This window comes from Leptosomus discolor, chromosome 1 (assembly GCF_034619465.1).
Source record: "Leptosomus discolor isolate bLepDis1 chromosome 1, bLepDis1.hap2, whole genome shotgun sequence".
Taxonomy (NCBI): Eukaryota; Metazoa; Chordata; class Aves; order Leptosomiformes; family Leptosomidae; genus Leptosomus; species Leptosomus discolor.
The window spans coordinates 7082517-7105861 of NC_141391.1; the positions used below are offsets into that span (position 1 = coordinate 7082517).

The 23345-nt window shown below is 40.7% G+C and overlaps 1 protein-coding gene across 4 annotated transcripts in view; it reads left to right on the top strand.

The window, feature by feature from the left end:
• Nucleotides 1-23345, top strand: part of DLG2 (discs large MAGUK scaffold protein 2) — a 1022965-nt gene that overhangs the window by 89112 nt on the left and 910508 nt on the right. For all 4 annotated transcript variants that reach the window (XM_086481686.1, XM_086481690.1, XM_086481691.1 and 1 more), the window contains exon 2: nt 16266-16408. In XM_086481686.1, coding sequence (XP_086337812.1) covers nt 16266-16408 — 143 coding nt within the window. The remainder of the gene's footprint in view (nt 1-16265; nt 16409-23345) is intronic.

The following is a 23345-nucleotide window of genomic DNA, read 5'->3' on the forward strand; positions in this document are numbered from 1 at the left end:
AGTGTTAATTAAATAATTGGCCTTCCCATACTAAGTTTCAACCCCTTCCTGCCCAATTTCCTTCAATCCATTGCAAATGCTTAATTTTTTCACTCTGGCTCCCCTATAGATGAGTTCTTCCATGCTGACTGTGTATAGTATGAAGACGACTATTTACTTTTATTTTTAATCCGAGTAGAACAGCTTTGCAAAGCTTTCACAAGTGGTAGGGTTAGCTGCATCCCTTATGCATACAAATGCAGTTCTGTGTGCGTTAATATAAATAATATAAATATTATTATTATTATTAATAATAATAATAATAATAATAATATAAGGATTTTCTGTGGTTTCACCCAGACACCACTGTCTTGTCGATGTAGATCCCTAACACAATGGATTTCCTCAGAGTGAAACAAGATTCTGATCAAAGAACAAATCAAGATTTACTAATCTATTTTTATAAGTTCAAGCATCACAAGCCCTTTGCACGAATACTGAATATAGTTTGAAGGAGCTCCCATAATCTTAAAATTTATGTCTAAAATCATAAGTTAGTTCAGCTAGTAGAAAACTTCTTAAGGGTTTTACCTCATAAAAACGATTTCGGGCTGATAATATTGCTCATGTGCACAAATATCTGTTATAGCTGAGCCCTAAGATAATATCATGTTAATCAAATGCAAAAGTTTCTGTTATTCGTGTAATTTGTATGACTCTCTCCTGTGGTGTAGTTTACAAATACACTGTGGAAGGGAGGGGCCCAGGTTGTGTTGTGATTTACTTAAACCAAAACTCACCCCCCTCCTTTTATCAGTTTTAAATTTCTTGCCATTAAGGTCTGCAAACTGTTCCCTTCTCTTAGCAGGCTAAATCCATCCCTTCATTAATCATTCAGCAACTTGAGCTGGTCGTGGCTGCGGGCAGGCTGCTCTGTGTCAGACTGTTCTCCTGCTGCCCTTGACTGTTTCACCAGCAATATAACCCTGCTAATATTTGTAGGGGGTTGAAGTGGTTCCTTATAAGCATGAAATGTCCCATTCTCAGTCGCAATAGAGCAATCTCTCCAGTTTGGCCTCTCTGTCAAGATTTCTCAGGGCTCTGACCTGTGCAGGCAGGGGTAGCTGGTGTGGATGGAAAGTTTACGACCCGCAAGCCTGTCCTCCTAGCTCTTGCCCAGAGGTTCGTACCTTCTGATGAATGCCCACGGGGCAGCAAGATGGGATCTATTCCTTGTGGGCAAGGAAATAGGGTTGGCAGCCCCTTCAGCCTCTCTGTGTAGATCTTTCCTGGTTCATACCTATTTTCATACAAGTTTTCTGTCGGACTTTGTGTGCATGGTCTTCAGGCTCAGAAACCTGCTTAGCAGCTACTTTCCTTTTCTGTCACGCCAGTTAAGGCTCCTGAGCAGCCATGTGGGTTTTGCTGATTGATCAGTTGAGCTTGTTCCTATGACTTAATGACTGGGATTATGTCACTTGGCGTTTGGCTCACCAGCATCAGCTTTCAGTTGTGGCTTTTTTTGGGAAACAGACAGCTGAGAATATCAGTCCAACAAAATACACTGATTTCCATAATGTCCATTAGGTGTCCCCGCATGCTGGTGGCTTGTGGGTACTTTAATTACATCTTCTCAATTAACGGTGGCGTGCTCTGCATGAAATGGGGTCCCAGATTTCCGTACTGAATGCAACACCGTAGCACTTTTACTTTGTGCAAGAAATTCTTGTTACTCAGAAGAACTTGTACACTCGCAGACCGCTATTTGTCAGTTGCCGTGTCTGAACCTTAATTAACGTTGCATTTGTAAGTAGATAACATATACAAAATGGTAATTCTGAGCCCATAACCACCTGGCATGTTCTTTCCTACCACTGTGCAGCTACTCTGTTTGCAATGCAGAACAGTAAGAGAAATTATAAGTAAATTAAATATACAGGCATAATGCCATCTTTCAGCTTTGTTGTTTGCAGCCAAAGCCGCCGCTGGATCCCTTGTTAGAGCACTAAGTTTTCTCCAGTTGTCTAACTTGTTCTGTCCTGGGTTTGTAAATTTGTCTATGGATTATTTGCTGCCTGAATCATTATCCTGCAACTTGACAGAGTCAAGCTGTCTTAGCAGCAGCAAGTATCTGGATGTTTTTCCATAGGCTTTGGTGTGTATTTTATATTCCCTTCCCAACCCTCTCTCTATACGTCTGGGAAATATGTGGTGCTGTATGTATAGAAGACCTACCTCTGCCAGTGTCAACAAAAGAGACAAAAATCTGATGTTACTTTTAAAATTTGTAACCTACAAACAGTGAATTTGAAGCTGCTATCTGGAGACAGGTTTGCAAGTCCTCATTATGTTTGTCTGCCTTCAGAGAACTTTTCAATAATTTATTTCAGATAATTAGTGTTTATTAATTCTCTTCTTACGTCCAAGATATAATTTGAAATCTTTCCTCTTAATTTTAAAAAATGAAGTTCACTTCCTGAGATGATTTTAAATAATGAATTGAATTGTACTTTCTGACATGATTTATCATTCCAAGAAATGATAGAATATCATTATCGTGTTAGAACAATGCCTGGCTTTTTCCTACAGCAAGCATAGCAAAAGGAATATAATGAGACAGTGTAGCCTATCATGTTTGATTCCATCAAAGCACGATAGAAATACTAAGAAATTTATCTTCATAAACTTAACATGCACTAAATAAGTGCTTATAACACGTTGAGTGACTTACCAAGGGGAATATAGTGAGCTAGTAGCAGAATCACTGTCAAGGCTCTGCTTCCCTGATATCTGTCTGCTTTGTTTATTTTAGGGGAAAAAGTATTTTTTGTATCAAAATTTGCATTGTACTAGAAAAAACACTCAAGCAAAGAGCATTGTCTTTCTGGTTTTATGTGTGTTTTTTTCCTGTTCCACTCCTCAATTTAAGATCTTTTTAACACAAAAAATATTTGCAGCATAATTCTGTAGGTTTATACGCACTGTCTTTCTGTACTGTCTTCAGACTCCAACTGTGACTTCAGATCATTCATTCAGAAGTTGTCTGCAAAAACTGTTTTGAAATATACCTTGAAAAATTAATTTTGTCCAACCATCTTTGCTGAGACGTTGATGTTTTCAGAAGGCTGATTAACAATGCAGGTTCTTTTAAAGCAAATTACTGCAAAAGTATGGAAAGAGAAGACCTACAACACTGAAATTGGTCCTAAATCTTCACCTACTAACAGAGAAAACAAACCAATAAAAATATGAAAGATAATGCAAGCACAGCCACCAGACCTTTGCCCAAGAACAGGTTCTTCCTGCAAGGAAAGAAATGCCATCAAAATCCCTGGAGTCCACTTGGGTTTTCAGTATTGCCTTCTAATATGAAGGATACTCAGATTGAGGTGTAGTTCCAGGTTAGGACACCTGCCTTTAGCTGTTAACACATGCACTGTCTCAGCTCCCATTGTCATGAACAGAGGTTGAGTCAACACAATTGGCGGAGCAACTGAAGTAGTGACGTTCCCAGAGACAGCTGGTTCACCCTCTACCCTCCATTTAACTCAAGAGTCTCGTGTCACCTAAGTTGACTGCCCAACCTTCATTTGCGTTGCCAGAAAGGCACAGCTCCCTGTAAGTCCTGTGCCGTATCTGCCAACGCTCTGGCTTTATCACATATGAGTGCAAACAAATCTCTGCTGCTCCAGCTGTTAGCATCCATGATACCCAGCCCAGCCTTTGCAGCAGATATGACAAACTTACTTTATCTCCAGAACACATCTCAATTCATAGAAAAGCTTGATAGGAATCCCTAAAGTTTGCAACCTATATTTAACTCTGCAGTTGTTTTAATGTCAGGATGCTGACAATGTTACACTTGTCAGTCCTCTCCGAAGCCAGCTTGCTTTAGCATTTCTGTGTCTAAGATGGTTGCTCTGAGCTCCTGCTATGCCTTAAGTTAAGATGGAATCTTTCTCTGCCAGCAGCCCACCATTATATGGAGCTGTGCTCAGTTTTTTCTTTGTTTTCTGTGATAAGACACTGGGGTATGACATGCTAATTCATGGGCTGTGGGTCACTTCCTTCATTAGCATTTATATAATGCCTTTTAACTAGCGTATCCCTTTCTGCTCCCTGGAGTTTTGCTGCAGATATTTTTAAAGATGCTGCAGTAAATCTTTACAAATGATTTGTCTTGAAAAATTATATTTTGTTATTAAGCACTGTATTATGGTGATTATATGAATCTCCTCATGCTAAAGATCAAACTTGGTATATAAAATGGTGAATCTGGGAACATAATTTTTTTTGTGAAACACTTCCTCCTGCTATCCTGATGCCTACTGTAAGTTTTAGGGGGTGAGAGGCCCTCTTCAGGACACATCACAGAATTTCTTCCCTGAAGAGTCAGTGAAAAAAATTTGCAAAATTCTTTTGTCCCTTCCCATGGCAGGGGGGTGTTGGACTAGATGATCTTTAAAGGTCCCTTCCAACACAAACCATTCTATGATTCATGAATAAATACATAAGTTCATACTGAGTGAAAACCTGAATTAGTGAAGTTAACTTGTACTTAGTCCATAAACCAATCAATTAAGTGAGAATGAAGATAATGACAGCAGGTAAAGAGATTCTAGACCTGCAAGGACTGGTGTAAGGGAAACAAGATGTCTTCTTCTGATGGATGCCAGCAAATGTCAATGAATTACATGAAATCTTTTAGCTGTTGCTAAACCATTGAGAACACGAAGTGAAACAATTTCAAGCATGACCAATGAAGTCTTTTGCTGTTCATGGAAACCTGAATACAATGTTAGACCAATTAATGCAATGACTGAAAATGTTGAGTGTAGACAACTAAAGTCACAGTCACTCCACTGAAAGGGTTCATTTAAAGTATAATTTATTACATCAGAGTAGCAATATTAAGGATTGCACTAAACATTGTGACAAATATGTTCAAGAGTCATAAGCCAGAGTTTATAAAAGTACAATCTGTAATAATTTGAACTTGTATAGAAACATTCATTCGAAGTGTTTAACAAACATTAATTAATTAAGCTGTGTAACACCCCACTGTGAGCCTATGGGTAAGTCAAAGCATTCGTATCTCAATTTTACAGAAGGTTAAGCTGAAGTGCAGGGAGATTGATTTGCCTGAGGTCACACAGCAAGTCGGTGGAAAAACCACAAATAGAATCCGCAGCCTGAAGTTCTCATTTCCCTGTTTTTACCACTTACATTACACCTCCCACTAGTAAAATGGAGGGGAAGAAAGAGGCAGCTGAAGTGAGACTTGGAATATAGTTAACCCAGTTTTCTACACGTGTTCTTGCATTTCTGCAGCTTAGGCACATATCAAAGGGATAGGCTGGTTTTAAATTATTTGGAACTTTATTCCTTCCCCACCTATTCTTTGCATGCTTTCTTTCAAGTGCAAACGTTGAAATACTTGATATGTTCAGAATTAAATATAGCTGAGCAGTAAGAGGCAACCCTCTTGAGTTTCAGGCACCTAACTTTACACAGCCAACCTCCATCCCCTGCAGCTCATACGATGCTCTGCGTTTGCCCACTGCATGGACGTGGTCCTTTGGTGTGCTCATTGCCCTGGCTTAGCCTGGCTCATGGGAATGTCACCTGAAATAAGCAGCCTTCAGGCTACAGGCAGGCAGCCACCTGCATCAGGAGTGTGGGTGGGAGATGAAGATGGAGACTGCAGCCCTGTAGTCGTGTGTGTTTGCCTTTGCAAATCACCGCAGCAACAACAAGGACAGCGTTGCAGCTTAGTGCCTCTCACATTACCTGATGGGCATATGGTACAACACGCTGGAGAAACTGGGGTTGCGTGCTTTGGTATTAGAATAAAGTTGGTTATTGAGCACAGAGGGTGGTGCCACCCTAAAAAGCAGGGCCTTGGGCAAAGCAGGCATGTGCTGATCCAGCAAAAGGTGACTGTGAGGCTTTTGCAGTGAAAGGGTAAGAGAGATTCAGAGGGGAAGATGTTCCTAGGTGAGACCTTGAAGTGGAGAGATTAAAGGAGGTAGAGTGTTGCTCTGGAAGGTGAAAGAACTGGGAAGGAAGGTTGTATTTTAATGCTTTGTCTTAGCTTTATATTTAAAGTGATGTTCAAAAGGGGTTGGGTATGAAGATGCTTCTTTGTAGGTTGAAGACAAAAGGCCAGGAAGCACTTATTACTAATTCCTTATAGATTGCCATGGGGTTTTCCTAAAAATGCTCTTACATTGCCTGGGGAAAGTGTGTCTGATTTGGATTCCTTGCTCTTGTGGTTCCTAACGGACCACACCTCGAAGCCTTACACAAGAATAAACCAATTTACCATTATTCAGTGTGTCTGAATACTCTGCTGCAAGGACAAACCCATCTCTTTGCTCTGGCAATGGCCATGTCTGATTAGAAGAGACATACATACACACATACATACATACGTATATATGTATACGTACACGCCATGCTCCCCTTCTCTTTTCCTTTTCAGAAGCTGATGCTTTAGTTCTTTTTAAAAACAAACTACTTTCACCAGAAAATATGAAGAATTTAGGGATTGCATGGGAGGGGTTAGAGTGAGTTGAACCTGTGAACAGCTATGATTAATCCTGAGGCCACTTAATCACTCTGTTCCTAATTCCCTCCTGGATTTCCATGCTTGCCCTAAAACTCCTTCAGCTCTCCCTGGAGGAACGGCTGGCACACGATATGTGTGAAGCCACTGGCCAGGGCTATCAACCTGGGCTGGCACCTGGGGGCTGCAGATTTGGTCAAATGCCATAATTTGACTCCTTTCCTTCGACACAGCCCCAGCTGCTTGTGCTGCCTAGTGCATTGGAGCAAAACACCTGAGGGGGCAAGATGGGGAGCCAAATCTTTCTGGTTTTTAGAGTTTCAGCAAACTGGGCCCTGCTGGGAGGTGTTTGATAGGGGTCATCCCTGGCTGGGCTGCAGAGTATCTGCAGCTTCCCCAAAGCCTGCAGGGCCCAAGATGTCCTCTAAATCTTAGATCTTCTGTTTACCCTACCTACTCCCAACCTATTTGTGCATAGCTGCAGTGGAAAAGCCTATACAAAACTAATCTGATTTAGAAAAGATTACAGAATGATGCATCCTTTTCTGGTTCTGGTATCGTAGACAGTATTTCCCTCCATATTCTGTGGGAAACTGGCTTTGCAGCTGGTCCCTTTCCAAGATTAAAAAAAAAAAAAAGGTGAGGAAATATATAATGTTTTTTTCCCCTATTAATCTTGCCTCAGAGATTAAAACATACGTGCAGTTTTGATATCATATTTTACAGTCAAATTTTAACAAATTTTCGTAATTATCCCTATATATCTTGAGCGCTTGAGCAACAAACAAAATCACACAATAAACAAATGATATAACTCAACAGTTTTCTGGTATTGAACTCTCTATTACAGTTGTTTAAGTGCATGTTGGAACCATTCAGATGAAAGTCTGCTCATAACTTCTGTGACCCACAGTGGGGCTGCATGATGCCCCGACAGGATCAGAAATGCACAGTAATAACTGTTAACTGCTGCACAGAAACAAGGGGAAATCTCTCCGGTAATGGCTTTGCAGCCAACTCTCCACTCAATGAATAAAGCCTCTTCCCAAAGGTATGTGTTATTGTTGTCTGTAAATAATTTTCACAGTCTCCGACATGCAGAGCGATACACCATGCTGAAAAAAGCTGAAGGTTTGTATTAAAGCTTGTAGGAAAAGAACTTGATACAAACCATCATTTTTCAAAGGAAACTGCCATTTTATGAAAGGTCTGTGCTGAAGCACAGGAAACCTTGCCTTGGCCTCTCAGTGCGTCCTTAGCTGTCACTTTTGAACACTTTGTAAAATTAACAGCTCTCTCTATTTACATAGTTTTCTGTCAGAAAAAATTCTGGGACAGGTTCAGTGATATGCCTGGTTGTCCAGAGGTGCAAAGCAGCCGGCATGTGCCCATGATCCTGCTCTGATCCTCGCAAATTGTGCATTGATCTGCAAGCCCTGGCTGGCATCTTTAAAATGAAACCTCACTGCAGGATTTGCTGCTCTGCTTTTCTGCAGCTTAAGCTTCAGAAACAGAATGAGTAGAACTGAGTGAGGCATTTAATAATTTAATCTACTGTGCCCACTGTCGACTGGGTTTCTGTGCATTATTGAACCTGTCTCACAGTTTCTTTTCTTTGGAAACACAATTAGCAACATTAGATGTTAACCATAACATATTGTCAATGGCGGATGCTCAGACTCAGCCTGTGATGTTTGTTTATGAATGAAAGGATAGAATATACAGGCAAAACTGTAGTAAAACACTCAATATCATCACTAAACAGGCTTAAATACTGACTTTACTGTCTGACTTACCAGTTTCTAGATTTCACTTATTAACATAAACATCGCTCACATAGAGAGGGCTGCAGCAATTATTTAGTCTTCTCTGTGCACAGCAATCTATGTTGAATATTTTACTCTCCCTGGATTTTGGACAGCTGCCTTTGAGACAAATATTCCTAGCCAAGAAGTTTGGGAGAGCTCTGATTGTATTTTGGGTATATTACAAACCCAATCATGATACTATTGTACAGCAAAGTCAGAAATACTCAAACCCATTTTTTTTCATAGATCTAAATAACTATTGCAAGGGTCATTAATTAGTAATCATTTAGTTATTTATTACAGCACACAAAGTGTTTCAGAGCGTTTTTGATAAAAAGATATAATTTTGCTCAGATATGTACCTGCTCAGTAATGGTTCCTGCCTCAGAGAGCTTGCAGCTTAGATGTGCAAGAGATCATAGGATTGTAGGGTAATTCAAGTTGGAAGGCACTTCAAAAAGTTATTTAGGCCAAATAGGAGGGATTTGCTGAAGCTCAAGACTCAAGACAGGTTAATAACAGAAACTCATATTTCTTGCTGCCTACTTTGGTACATGTTCTACTGGAGTATGCTGCTTTTAATAGATTTAGCAACATTTATCAACTGTAGGCATCTGGCAGAAGACTGCCTCCCTGGCTTGCAGTGCACCATTTCACTGCCTGCATGGAACAGAGAACCTATGCTCTCCTTCTGGGCTAACTCTTGTTGGTTGGCATCTATGTTTCTCATGCACCAAAATCTTACGTTTGAAAAACTTGCCACAAAGCTCCTAAATTTCATTTAGACTTGACATATCTTGGGGTTATCCCTGCCAATTGCGAAAATAAGCCTTGAGCTTCAACAATAAAGGAAGAGCTACCTTTATTAGTGCAGACCAAGGCAAACTTGAGTGGAGCCCTGGGGATGAGATACGGCTGAAATGGGAAAGGCATTTTTGACTGCTGCGGCACTGAGGGATGCTAATGGGGGCAAGTTTGAGCTCACCATGCCGTAAAGCTACGTACCACTTGATGACTGACATCTGCCATTTCTCACATAAGGTCTGTGCCATAGTCTTGCTTTAGTTGAAAACTCACCCAATTTCAATTTAAGTTTTTTTCTTCTCTTACTTGCTATTTTCTCTCTCTTATAATGGCTATTTTACTCAATATGGAGACATTTTGCTTGAAAAAAACCCACGAAACATAGTTGTGTTTGGTGAAGTATGTTATTAACCCCTCTTTGGACTGCTTCCATGGGCAGGGCCTTTAAAGCCCTTTACTGGCAAGCTGGTATGATCTCTGGTCACTTCCTTGCTACTTCTACTGCACGAATCAGTTTTCCTTCTTGAACAACATCCTGCACAGTCCTCCTTACTCCTACCTAATAATTCACACCAGATGGCTGAAGCTGACCCAGCACAATCTACTCCCCAGGATATAAATGATGCCGTTTAGACATAAGCTGTGATGTTCCCTTAGTTAAAAAAAGGACTTGCAGCAAGAGCCTATAACAATTGACTTTATTTTGATTCGCAACGTTCTGCCAGACAGTAGCCATTTGTGCTGGGTTACACAATATTAAAAGGTACATAACAGACACTAGCCTACACATAGACAAAAAACTGCCCCAAATTTCCCGGAAAGGAAACAGCTTGTGTTTGTGTGTTGCCTCAGACCCCCATTCCACCTTGTCCCTGAATGCCCTGGAGAAACAGATGGGAGTTATACCGCAAAGGAAGTTAGGGCACTGGCACAGTGTAGGAAAAATGAGTTCTATGGCTAAGGACCTCTAGAAGGAGGAGAAAAAAAAACCCAACCTTTTATTTTTATCCTACAGAATATTTGTTCTAGTTCCCAGTTTGGGTCTGCAGATATATGATGCATAGAGAACTAATTTCTTGGGTAATGGGATTCTATGTTGTTAATGACGTTACGGTTAATTGCAAAAATGTACAGCTATCTGCAGAAGCAACAGACAGTTACTGCAGATACCAGAATGTTGGTGCCATTTCTAAATCATCTCCAGACATCATCTGCACAGAGTGAAGAGGGGTGGTAGCAAGATGTATGTCACAAGGAAATCCTCTGTCATTGCTAAGCACAGATGAAGGTAACAGCTTTTGGAACAGCGATCAGCACAGCGTACTTTCTTCCTGGAGGTAAAAACATGCTGTGGTGGGTAGGTGCCTGCAAGTTCAGTGGACTTTGGATAAGGTTTGGTGTGTGGAATGGTTTGCACTGCTCTCTTACAAGTGGCCGCGTGTACTGTCAAGTCACTGGGGAGGCGGCATTTGCTGACGCATGCAGTACAACTTCAGGCTAAGCGATGTACAAGATTGTCCTTTTAAGCTTAATTGTTTGTGTTCTATAAAATATAGATGGTATCAGAAAGCTTGGCATCAGCTTGTTTGTTAATGGAATACAGACTTTCCTCTTCCTCCCCTTATTTGTTTAAATGCAAAAGAGGTACAAGGGATTGTTTGCTCCACTCCTGCTCTGGTTTTCTTTATGCCCCATCTTCTGAATCCTGAGTTCGGTACACTGCAAATCTGTCCTCACTGAAAGCTGCATTGTAAACCTGTAGCAGCGCAAGTTTAACCTTTCTGCATTTTGCACCTTATTACCTTGGAAAACCCTTCTTTGGATATTCTCACTTCCTAACCCTTTGCGTGCATTGGGTAAGTGTGAAGTGCAGCTACAGGTCAGCTGGTGCTAAAGAGATATATTGGGGTAATCCCAGCTGCTCGGTGCACTGGGTCACATGTCCCTTGATGGCTAAATTTCTGAATGAGCGTGAAAGTACTGAGATGTATTTGGTACCTGCCAGGCTTCTCTGTGTAGGCGGAAATCATACAGGTGCCAAAGCTGTGTCATGTACTTCATCCAGCCTTAGGGCTACCAGCTGGATTAGCTGATTTACACAGCTAATGATGGATCAGTAGTAGAGAGGTCACCAAGATGCATAAGTAGGACCAAATCCTGACCACCTTTCCCTTCTGACTTTAAAATCACACAAGTGAGTATCTTGAATAAAGGAGAAAGCTTGTAGTGGTGAGTGGCTTCTGCCTAATTCCTAACACATCGGGGAATTGTTCCAGATTTGCTCGTGCGGCTGCATCCACCCTTCCCTGCAAAGAGGGCTTTTTGAAATGGAATAAAGTTGTCCCAAATCCACTGGTGATTCTGAAGCCACTCTAAGTGTGTTATTGATCACAAAGGGATGGACACACCTGGTGTGCTCGTTTGTGGGCCAGTTCAGCCCTGCTGGTTTGCTTCTCTTTGAGGCCTTGTGCAATCTTCTAAGCCGACACTATATGGTTCTTAATGTTTGTTTTGCTTTGAAGTGAAAGGAAGTATGAAAGTATATGTTATTATTATTCTCTTCCTTTAATCTTTGCTCAGAAGTTAGTCGTCTCAGACCTTTAATCATTTGTCTTTGTCTGAATTCCCTTCAATTTACTTCTATCTTTCTGGTGCTGAAGTGCTTACAGATGAATGAGGAATTGTATAGCTTTTCTTATTTTTCCTCATTAGAATGCTGGTGAAAGCCCATGGTCACAGAAGACAGAAAGTAGTTTAGGCTATTCAATATTTTTGCCTTTTCATGTTATTTAACCCCTTTGCTATGAAAGTGGTAAAGTGTTCCTATAACGAATGAATATTGCAATGCATGTAAATTGGAACAGAAACTGCACTGGAATAATGGTCACAGGGCTGCAGCACCAGCCACTCAAAAGTCGGAAAATGACAGAGTTATGCAGCCTGTTCAGCTTGGTCTGATCACAGGTTTTTTCCTTCTGTGTAGCTGCTGTCTGAAAGAAAGGTTGCTCTTCCATGTGAATAGGACACAGTGTCTTCTCCACTTCTTATTCTTTGTCCAAATTATTTTTGTTTAAATTTTCTTTTTAAAAAAAGTGAGGTAAGAGTGAGCACAACTCTAATTTGAGCCTAAATAATTAATTTTATTTTTTTTTAAATGGTAGTAAAGAAAACAAGACTTCACGCTGAGAACTTGATCCAACTTTAGTAAGAGAAAGGGCTCCCTGGCTTATCTATAAGGTTAGACCCTGCTCACTCTTGGTCTGTAAGACAGGAGAGGGTGGGTCCTTGGAGTCTGACTGCAAAGCACAGATGCAGTGGTGTATGGTATGCATCGTAGTCCATGGGCATTTATAAAGTGATACTGATGGGTTATCTACCATGCTGATGTAGAGAAAATTTGTTTTCCCACTTCCCCAGTAATAGAATTATCCAAAATAAAAATATATCGTGCTATCTTTAGGATTACTTCATGTTAGAATATATTTAATTTCTTGTGTGCAATTTATCTTTATACAGCAAAACTGACAAAACATTTGGGCTAGGCTAAAGGAAGAGCAAGTGGAGTTTATTAAATAAAGTCAGCAATCTCTTAAGAAGTAAATAAACAAATTCAGTTGGACTGAAAATCCAGTGAGATTCACTGACACTTTAACCAACGTGAATTCATTGCTTAACAAAATGTTTGGCATGGTACAGCGATCTGAACAGTTAATCTGGAGAGGTATTTTGCTGTCATGCAGTTCATCAATAGTAATATTGCCATTTCTAAAAGAAACCTGAACTTGTTTTCATGGAAGAGAGGGGATAGAGTGCCAAGAAATGCTCAATACAGATTTCATTTGTGTAAAATTTTAGTCTCTTTGTCGAATTATCTTCCAGTAAACCCCCTCTATGAGACAGACTGTATTTTGGCCATTTTACATAACAATTACTATTCTCTCATAACTACTTTTTATGACCTTGGATCCAGGCTTGACTCTACAGCTGCTTGATCCCATCACCTCCTTTGTGCCTCTTTTCCCATCCTCAGTAATATTCAGCCGTTTTCCCCTCTCGTATGGTTGCAACTCTCACAGAATGGCGATAACTCGATAGAGCAGGTTTTGCTCAGAACAAATTACAGGTCCTATTCTCTGTTAACCTTGATTGACTGCAAGTTGCTGGCTGCCCTTGTTCCGTAGAAATGGCAATTTTAGCTTATGGAATAACAAAGCAACCAACTAAGTGAATCCTCTGTGCTTTCTTCTGTAACTGCATAAGTACACTGCAATGCTCTTCTCTGCACACCAGTGATCATTCTAGTGAAAGCAACCCACGGCCTCCTCAGAATAGATAAGGACCTTTACAAAGAGACTGAGTGTTTAATATTTATTTTGCACACATGCATACACATGCAAATGTGGCTCACACATTATTTTTGATGAAATCACGAGGGTGAAGCAGTCTTCAAAGTCAGAGCGAAAGCACTGTTCTGCTGTTCCTTGACTGACTAACGTCAACTCAATTAATACTCTGATAATGACAGCTATGCCAGCTGAATGCCACTGCCAGAGGGCAATTTCTAGATTATTTCTGCAAAGTATTTATCTAGAGATAATTACATAGTAGCCTGATATGTTTTACTTGCAGTTGCAATACAAATTGACCTGGCATCGACCCATACATTGCAACCATTTGCCATTGTACAATGAGTGTTCAAAATGACCATGAAAAATTCCCCACATCAAGAATGGAGAAAATTCCATTCTCATTGCCATGAAGGGAGACCTTATTGCTCTCTACAACTACCTGAGAGGACATTGTAGAGAGGTGGGTGCTGGTCTCTTCTCACAGGTAGTTAGTGATAGAACAAGAGGGAATGGACTCAAGCTGCACCAGGGTAGGTTTAGGCTTGACATTAAGAAAATATTTTTTATTGAAATATTTCAGACACTGGAATAGGCTGCCCAGGGAGGTGGTTGAGTCACCATCCCTTAATGTGTTTAAAGGTCCTTTAGATGTGGTGCTTGGAGATACAGTCTAGGGGTGTACTTGGTGGAGTAGGGTTGATGGTTGGACTCAATGATCTCAAAGGTCTTTTCCAATCTGAATGATTCGATGATTCTATCCTATAGCTTTTAATTAATTTTAAAAGTAGATTCTAGTTTTAATAGTGGAATTACATGTTCTTAGCAATATGAAGTATAAATTCTTACAAATATATCTGTGAAATAGAAGTTAGTATCTACTTCCTACAGATCACAGTTGTTAATGTTACCAAATTTCTGATTAATTATTCCCATTTTACATGAGAAACAGGGTACCTAATGAGTTGGAAAGTTATAAAAGGAATTAGAAGAAAGGTTCAATTTCAGTTGTTACTAGAGAGGGAAATGCGGCTCGTAGAGATATGGCCAAAGACTTAGTGTGAAGATGAGCACAGACACAGTTCACTGCTTTTGACTGGCCCTTGAAAGATGCAAAAATCAGGGAGTGCCTCTGCTGGATGCCTCTCTGGGCCTCCTCCTGCTCCTTCAGTTCTGCTTGTCACATGCAATCTAGTTCAATCTCCTGTCATTTGGGACAGTATATAACAGAAAATGCAGAGGTAATTCCACAGGAGGTAATTTATTATAGTTAGAACTGATATCTTCCTGGCCCAGACATGGGATCCAGCCCTGTATGACAAAATCCCCAACTGCCTCTGAAGTTCAGACACAACCCTGATATTCTCCTCTTTGCCAGACAGGCTCCATGGCTAATGTTGGACGATTTTTCTTCTTCTGGTTGAAGAAGCTTTTGTGGGGAACATACTCTATTTTTAGACATGATGGAGCATCCTGGGGTGTTTGTGCCTCTGATACCGTCAGGTATAGATTTATCACAGCTTCCATTAAGAATTGTTTTCCGATTGTCTGGTTACCTTGGGGCTACTATTAATTAGGTCTAATTTAATGTTACATGCAAACAGAACTTTTCCACACAAAATAGAAAATAAATCCCAGTCAAAAATGTTTATGAAACACATTGTGTAAGTACAATAAGCTTGATTTTATCCTATCATTTCTTCACCTAATATCAGAAATGTTTCTTTGTCCCCTTCATGCCTTTCCTGACATCTACCTCTCTAGGGTTATACCTTCCCACATTCTTTATGCCTTAGGTAGCACTCATTAGAGAGACACTTGTTGAAAGCATGGTAGTTTTTCTGAACAGTCCCTCCTTTGAAGTCCCAGGGGTATCCAGGTAGGTGCAATCTTTCTCCCTGGAATGGTTTTCTTTCTTATCCGGGAGAAAGTCTGTCCATTGTTCTTAATTAAAATAATGTGATTTTTTTTCTTCTTTGGTGAGTCAGATATCTCTTTTAGACAATGTCTCACCCTCTGAATGTGACTATCTGACTAAAAACTTCTTGCCTCAAGGAAGGGAAACACTTTTTTTCCTCTCCTTAGGTTATTACATGCACAGGTTGCAGTGAAAGTGTTTTCACTGCTGCATCTTTTATATCTGTTCATGCCCCATGGAAAGAAGTGTGATAGAAACATCTGAACAGGATATTAAGACCTGACTTTTTGCTCACTCTTGGTTGAAACCAAACATTAACTAGTCACTTCTGAATGACAAGAGACTGAAGTAATGAATCCACAAAATCTTCCTTCAAGTTGTGCATCCCACTTAAAAAACTTGCCAAATGCGCCTGCAGATAGGGATCGGAGTGGCTCAGGTGCCTGGGATGGGTGTCTGAGAAGAGGCTTCTCTTACGGTATTTTACACCTGCAAATTTCTAGTTTATTGGTTAAAGTGATCCGTGACTTCTCCCTCTTTAAGGGTCTGTTCTACCTATATTGTTAGATGTGCATGTAACATGTTCTTTGAATCTCTTCTTATAAATATTATTCCTTCAATTATTTGAAATTTTTTGTAAAGACCTCTTTAAAATGAGAATATATCTCAAGAATCTCACTGGCATTTTAGAAAACAAATTTGCATCTTGGTGCTTTCTGCTAGAAACGTAATGTGTGTTTATTATGATGAAAATGTGTGAGTATATATCAGCCAAAGAAAACCACCAGGGTTTCAAAAGCCAACATGAATAATGTCTTTTACTTGTTCCTTTTTACAAACAGATATTCAAGAGTTTTATGAAGTGACACTGCTAAATTCCCAGAAAAGCTATGAGCAAAAAATAGAAGCAGCAAATCAAGTTGTAGAGAAATGGGAGAAGACAACATCTGCTACAGACCATGACAATCTGCAGAAAAACCAAGAGGTAATTTAACAGATTAAGAATTAAAATACATATAATGAAGGAGATGTCTCAAGCCTGAGAAATGCCATGCAGTGATTTATAAGATTGAAAAAATGGCCTTAAGTAAGGAATTAGATTAGGATATGGAAGATGTGATTTTGTGATATATATAGTGTTATCCCTCTTCATCCTTTCAATTGCCATCTGTCAAAGGAGAAGTAAAAAACTTTCTTTTTCTCATCCTTGGTGTACTTTACCTGATACTTGGCATCTGCGATTACCCCCAAAAGAGAATATATCTCCTCTACTTGCAAGGTTTTTAACACTCCAGTGGTTGTATCCTGTGTAAAAAATTTAATAGGACTTCTCATATTTCTGTGACTGACATTGGGCTGAACTTTTCCATAGCCCACGAGCACAGAGATAGCAACAAAAACAGTCTCTGTGTGAGGAATAGATATATAGAAGAAGGTTGTACACCTTTGCTTTTCTTCTGTAGCCAGTGGAAGGATTGAAAACCTTCCTTTGTCACCACTGCCTCTGCCTGCCTCCAGCTTATTATTAACTAAATTAAAGATCTAAATTAATTGCTTACCACCACATTTGTACTTCAAAGACAAAAACAAAGCCCACAGAACCAAGCAATGATTGGTCTGTTTTTCAACAGTGAGACAGAAACAGAGTGGGCATGAACTGCAAACTGCTAATCTCCAGACAATACTCAAAACTGAAGGAAATGTATAAAAATTTCCATTGTTGTTATGGCTCAAAATGAATTTCAAGTTTTAAAAGTTGTTCTAAAACATTTTCCATAGTCATGACTATTTTTAAGACATTTCCTCTTTTTAAATGTAAAACCCAGAAACAAACTGTAGTTCTACATGACATTTTATATAAGATTCTTTAAAAAGATAAATCAGAATTGTGGGTGGCTAGAACAAAACTCTCTGAAGAAATGAAGAAATTTATTGTAAAAATTAATTAGCAAAAGAAGCTTGCGGAATTAATGAGAACAAGCATTCTGATTTTGAGTGAAATCAGAACAAATGAGTCTTAACATTAATGTAGGATACATCCCATGAATGATTTAACATTTGAGTCCCAGCTTGAAGACACAGCTAGCTCAGCTCTGCCTTTTTTTTTTTGCACAAAGCTTTAGAATGGTGAAAGTGTATTCCAGCATGTTATCTCTTGAAGCGCCTGAGAAAGGCAGTGGATCATAGAGTCTCTTTTCATTCCAGCCTCATCAAAGTGTTTGACCCTCAACCCCATCTTCCTTAAAATCATTTTTGTCTAGGAGATGTGCTGCAGGTCTTGTCTAGGAGAATTTAAACTCCAAATTCTGTGCTGAGAATAACAGAATATATAGGACTACCTCCAAACTTTGCTTGTCTTAAGAAAATGATGTTCTGATTTAAAGCAAAACAGTAGAAAACTATTGCTTAGAAACTGGAAAAAACATTTCAAGCTGAGATGCTGGCAGTCAGAGTCCAGGGTACCCTCATTTTCAAATTTGCTGTCTATCCAGAAATTTCATCAGTCTAATCAGTGCACAAAGTGTTTGTTCTCTTAAAGATTATAACTGTATATGTTTTAAGGGTCCAGCTGCAGCCAAGCAGACTGGAAGTGTAGGCTTTTGGTTTTATTCCTTTCAACAGCACAACATACTATTGGCAGGTCCAAGTCAGAACTGATTAGCACATGCTGAATGTACCAGCTGCTGTACAACTCCAATACAATACTTTGCTTTCTATGAGAAATTGCCTTATGAAAATGTAACTGGAGAATCTAATACATCACATAAATTCTTATTCATGGTCTATTCCTTATGGGAACTGATGGGTTTGTACTTTCCTTTTCTGTCCTCAATTACATGTTCCAAATGTGGAAAGAAAAAACCTCCCTTTTTTCATGCAGTGTTCCTCTGCAATGAAAGCTGAAGTATGATCATTCAGTCCAGAGGCCATCCCGCTTTCATGCCTTCCACTTGAAACCTTCCTTGGCTGTTTATATGTTAATTTTCTATATAAATTGATTCTTTTTCTGTATTTTTGTTCCAGTCTTTATTGTTGATAAAAATGGAAAGCAGCTTTCACTGTCCAGGTTAGGTATCCTGTGATGCCTCCTTTCTATTGATGTATTTGCTTTTACGAAAATGTAGACTTTTAGATAACAGGAAAGTTTTTAGATTGTTGTTTGCAATGCTGTACAAATTTGCCATACAGAGATAGCTGGTCTCTAAACTCTCTCACCTGGCATCTGTGATTGCCATAGTGGTTTGTAACAAACTGATGCTAGATCTTACAGTGTACAGGGACCAGATCTTCATCAATTAAAGACCCATCCTATAATCTCCCATCGTTCTCAGGAAGTGCCTCAGAAGAGTCAGAGGAATATATTAACTCACCATGTGTGCCAGAACCAGTTGCGTGCAAATGTTTGGCATGAATGACCCCCCATAACACCCCATGGCTAAAAACAATGGAATTAACAAAACATGTGTTGGAGTTAAGCTATAATTACTGCTTTTTTTTTTTTTTAATTTTTTTTTACTGCCCATTTTTTTTACTTGCATGCTTCTAATTAAGCTCTGTGCTGTTCAGATATTGACCCTGAAGGAGCTCCTGGTCCTCATGAAACTGATAAATGTTTTGGTATGGCCTATGCATTTAAAAACCACATTCTTGTTTTTTACTCTGCTATTAACAGCTTTGTTGGTCATTAGAATGATAAGTGATATTAGTGTTTCCAGATGCAAAATGCAATATTACCTATCATCATATTATTATTGCATTTCACCCTGTACAGAAACTAGATATATGTGGCAATGTATCTGGCAGAGATGTAAATATCATAGACCAAAATAATTTCAGTGGGCGGGTGTTAGTGAATAAGGAAGAAAGAAGGACATACATGATTTTTGTGTGTGTATGTGTGAATCTATCCTATGACATTTCCCCTCCTGTAAATTCAGCTTGACAAAATCAACTTAAATTAGTGGATAATTTCAGAATCAATGAAACTGGGGCAAGTTTGGTATTCACTAAAAATGTTCACTGGACCCTGGACTCTGCTTGTGAAGGCTTTTATCTGTTTTGTGTATTCATACAGCAAGCAGGGAACATGACATATCATGCTAAAAAATGAAGAAGTCCAAATGGTAGCCATGATGTAGCAACTCTAGAATATAGTTTTGAAGAAGACCTGAAAAAAATTCATGGGGTTCATTCTCTTGCCCTAATGTTTGTCCAAACTCTTCTTTAAAACCTCCCACAGCGGAGAGTCAATGTCTTCTCCAGGTAACCTAGTCCCTTACTGATAGAAAGTCTTTCCTGATGACAGACTGGAGTTTCTCTAACTGCAATTGCAACCCATTAGTTTTTGTTCAATTTGCAGTAGACATAGAGAACAGTTTATTCACCCCTATTCCAAAAAGCACTTAAACATATGTTTAACTAATCATATATAATAACAGGAGCTTCCAGATTCTCTGCCTTTCTTTTTCTCACTCTTTAAAAATAACCTTTATGACCTGCTCTTCCTCAGCAGTTGCCATTTTAAGTAATATGCCTATGTAACAGTAAATGCTGGGTCCTAATGAAAAATCTAGTCTTTTGGGAAAGAAGATGTTTTGAGGCTTAGACTCTTCTCAAATGACATGTACTTAGAAGCATATTTTAGTTTCCAAAACAAAAAGTCTTGTGGCACTGTGGAAGGCAATTAGTCTGGACAGCACAGGAACCCTCTCTCTCTCTCTTTCTCTCTCTCTCTCCATGTATATAAAAAAATTTCCTGGAAACTACTCTGCAAGATTTGTTTATTAATGAAAATACTAACTCAGTATTTGGGAACTGCAGGTTTTAATTCCTTGCTGTTCTGGGTACTTCCTGAAGGACCCTGTGTGAGGTTTAAGAGGAGGACTGAAGAAGTGAGTCACAGAAGGGCACTAGGAATTATAGTGTCTGAGCTATCTCATCATGTCCAGATATCAGTTAAGGAGCATATCTTGTGGTGCACTGCATAAGAAGAAACTGATGTCCAGGGTTAAGTTCCACAAAATCCAGAACACACCTATAATAAATTCAAAAAATTGGGCAAGATGCCATTCCCTTAAAATCTGCCTCACTAAGACATTGATACCTTATACCAGCTAAGGTTCAGGATCATGATCTCTTTTCTGTAAGTAAGACCATAGCTACACTTCAGTCACCGAGGGGAGCTGCTCCGGAGCCGGCCTAGCCCACACCGGAGCGGCAGATCTCAGCGCACAGCAGCTTTTCCTGAGGGAAGGAGCCGCCAAGGAGACGCGGGCGAGATGTGGGCATTGCCAGAGCAGCGCCACCCTCTCTGACACGTACAAAGAGCGGCCAGAGCGGGCAAACAGCGCGGCGTGTCAGCCAGAGCATGGGGCAGCAGTTTGCGCGGCAGTTTGTGTGGGAAGGATGCTGACGATGCCAGTTTGAGTAGCCAAGTGTGCCTCTTGGAAAGATCTCAGTTGGTGGTAACTGGGCGTGCTGCGACGGCCTGAGCAGATGGTGGTGCGGGCAGCTATGGTGGCAACCCGGGCAAAATCTGTTGTCCAAAGAAATGTGGCAACCCAGCCAGAGGTCCCACTCAAGCACGCAGCTATGCAGGTCACAGGCTGCAGGGAGTGCTTCTGCCTGTCGCTTGTGCCCGAAAGTGACAGAGACAACACTTCTGTTCCATGCGACCAGGTGAATGATCTGCTCAGCCTGGTAGCAGAGCTGAAGGGGGAAGTGGAGAGGTTAAGGAGTATCAGGGAGTGTGAAAGGGAGATATAAACTGGTGGAGCCACTCCCTGAGGTAAAGGCAGCATGTGGAGGCTCCACAAGATGCAGAGGATCCCCTCCCCTCTTGCCACCAGGCAGAAGGAGGAGACCAAAGAGATGAGGGGGGGATGGAAACAGTCCCTGTTGGAGAAGCAGGTGAATCCCCTCCTGTCCTCCCTCACCTTCCCAGTTCCCCTTGCAGAACAGGTATGGCGCCCTGCAGGAGGAACTGACTGGTGGAAAGGTGGATAGTTCACCCAGGCCAGAAGTGCCACCAAGACCAAGTCGCCCTAGAACAAGCGTCAAAACTAGCTCCAAAAAGAAAACCAGACTCCTCATTGTTGTGGGTAACTCCCTCCTGAAGGGGAAAGAGGTCCCAATATGCTGTCCAGACCCACTTCATAGGAAAGTCTGCTGCCTCCGTGGGGCATGGGTTAAGGACATGTCAGGCAAGCTATCCACCCTGATGAAGCCTTCAGATTATTATCCACTTTTGGTATTTCAAGTGGATAGTGATGACCACCAGAAGCCCAAAATCAATTAAGAGAGATTTTAGGGCCTTGGGGTAACTGCTTAAGGGATCAGGAGCACAAGTTGTGTTCTCCTCTGTCCCTCCTGTGGCAGAGATGAATAAGGGAATTAACAGGAAGAGCCATCAGATTAATTCGTGGCTCTGGGACTGGTGTTATCGGCAGGGCTTTGAGTTTTTTGATCATGGGTTGATATACAGGACACCTGGCTTGCTGGCAACAAATGGGATGCACCTGTCCCAGAGGGGAAAAAGGATTCTGGGGTAGGAGTTAGCAGGGCTCATTGACAGGGCTTTAAACTACTTGTGAAGGGGGAAGGGGATATAACTGGGCCTATTACTAATAAGCCCAAGGGAAGCACGCCAGGGCTCGTAGGTTGGTGTGCTAGTGAGGACTGTCTCTGCCTTCTCAGTGGTGACAAGGGGTAAACATAAAGAGGAATGAAGATGCAAGGGCTGTTGTTGACGTTTTAGAAGTCACGGAAACACCTGAGAAAGGTCTGGTAGGAAATGGGGCCCACACCCACAAAAAGGTGTTGGGATCATTAGCTCATCTGAAGTGCATCTATACCAATGCATGGAGTATGAACAACAAACAGGGGGAGCTTGAAGCCATGATGCAGCAGCAAAACTATGGCATAGTGGCTATCACAGAAACGTGGTGGGATGCCTCGCATGATTGGAGTACCACAATCAATGGCTACAAGCTCTTCAGGAGGGACAGATAGGGAAGGAGAGGTGGTGGGGTGGCCCTGTATGTTAGAGACTGTTATGCACGCTCTGAATTTAAGTATAGTGACAACAGGGTTGAGAGTGTTTGGATTAGGATAAGGGGCAAGGCCAATAAAGCTGATATTGCTGTGGGAGTCTGCTATAGACCTCTCAATCAGAGCATTGAGGTAGATGAAGCATTCTATAAGCACTTGGGAGAAATATCACGGTCACTTGCCATTGTTCTTGTGGGGGACTTCAACTTCCCAGGTACCTGCTGGAAATACAGCACAGCAGAGAGGGAACAATCCGTGAGGCTCCTGGAATATGTGGAGGATAACTTCCTCATACAGCTGGTAAGTGAACTGACCAGGGAAGGCACCCTGCTGGACCTCCTGTTTGTGAACAGAGAAGGTCTTGTGGAGGATATAGAAGCTGGAGGCAGTCTAGGGAACAGGGACCACGAAATTATTAAGTTCTTTATTCTTAGAGATGTTAGGAGAGGGGGCAGCAAAACTGCCACTTTGGACTTTCGAAGGGCAGACTTTGACTTGTTGAGGAGGTTACTTGATAAAGCCCCTTGGGAGTCAGTTTTGAAAGGTACAAGAGTCCAGGACGGCTGGACACTTTTTAAGAAGGAAATCTTAAAGACATAGGAACAGGTCATCCCCATGTGCTGTAAGACAAGCCGTCGGCAAAGAAGATTGGCCTGGCTGAATATAGGGAGATTTGGCTTAAAATCAGGGAAAAAAGGAGAGTCTATGGCCTCTGGAAGAAGGGGCAGACCACTCATAATGAGTAAAAGAATGTTGTTAGGTTATAAAGGGAGGCAATTAGAAGGTCCAAAGCCCAGATAGAAGTTAATCTGGCTTTGGAGGTAAAGGACAACAAGAAAAGTTTCTGTAAGTACATTAACAACAAAGGAACC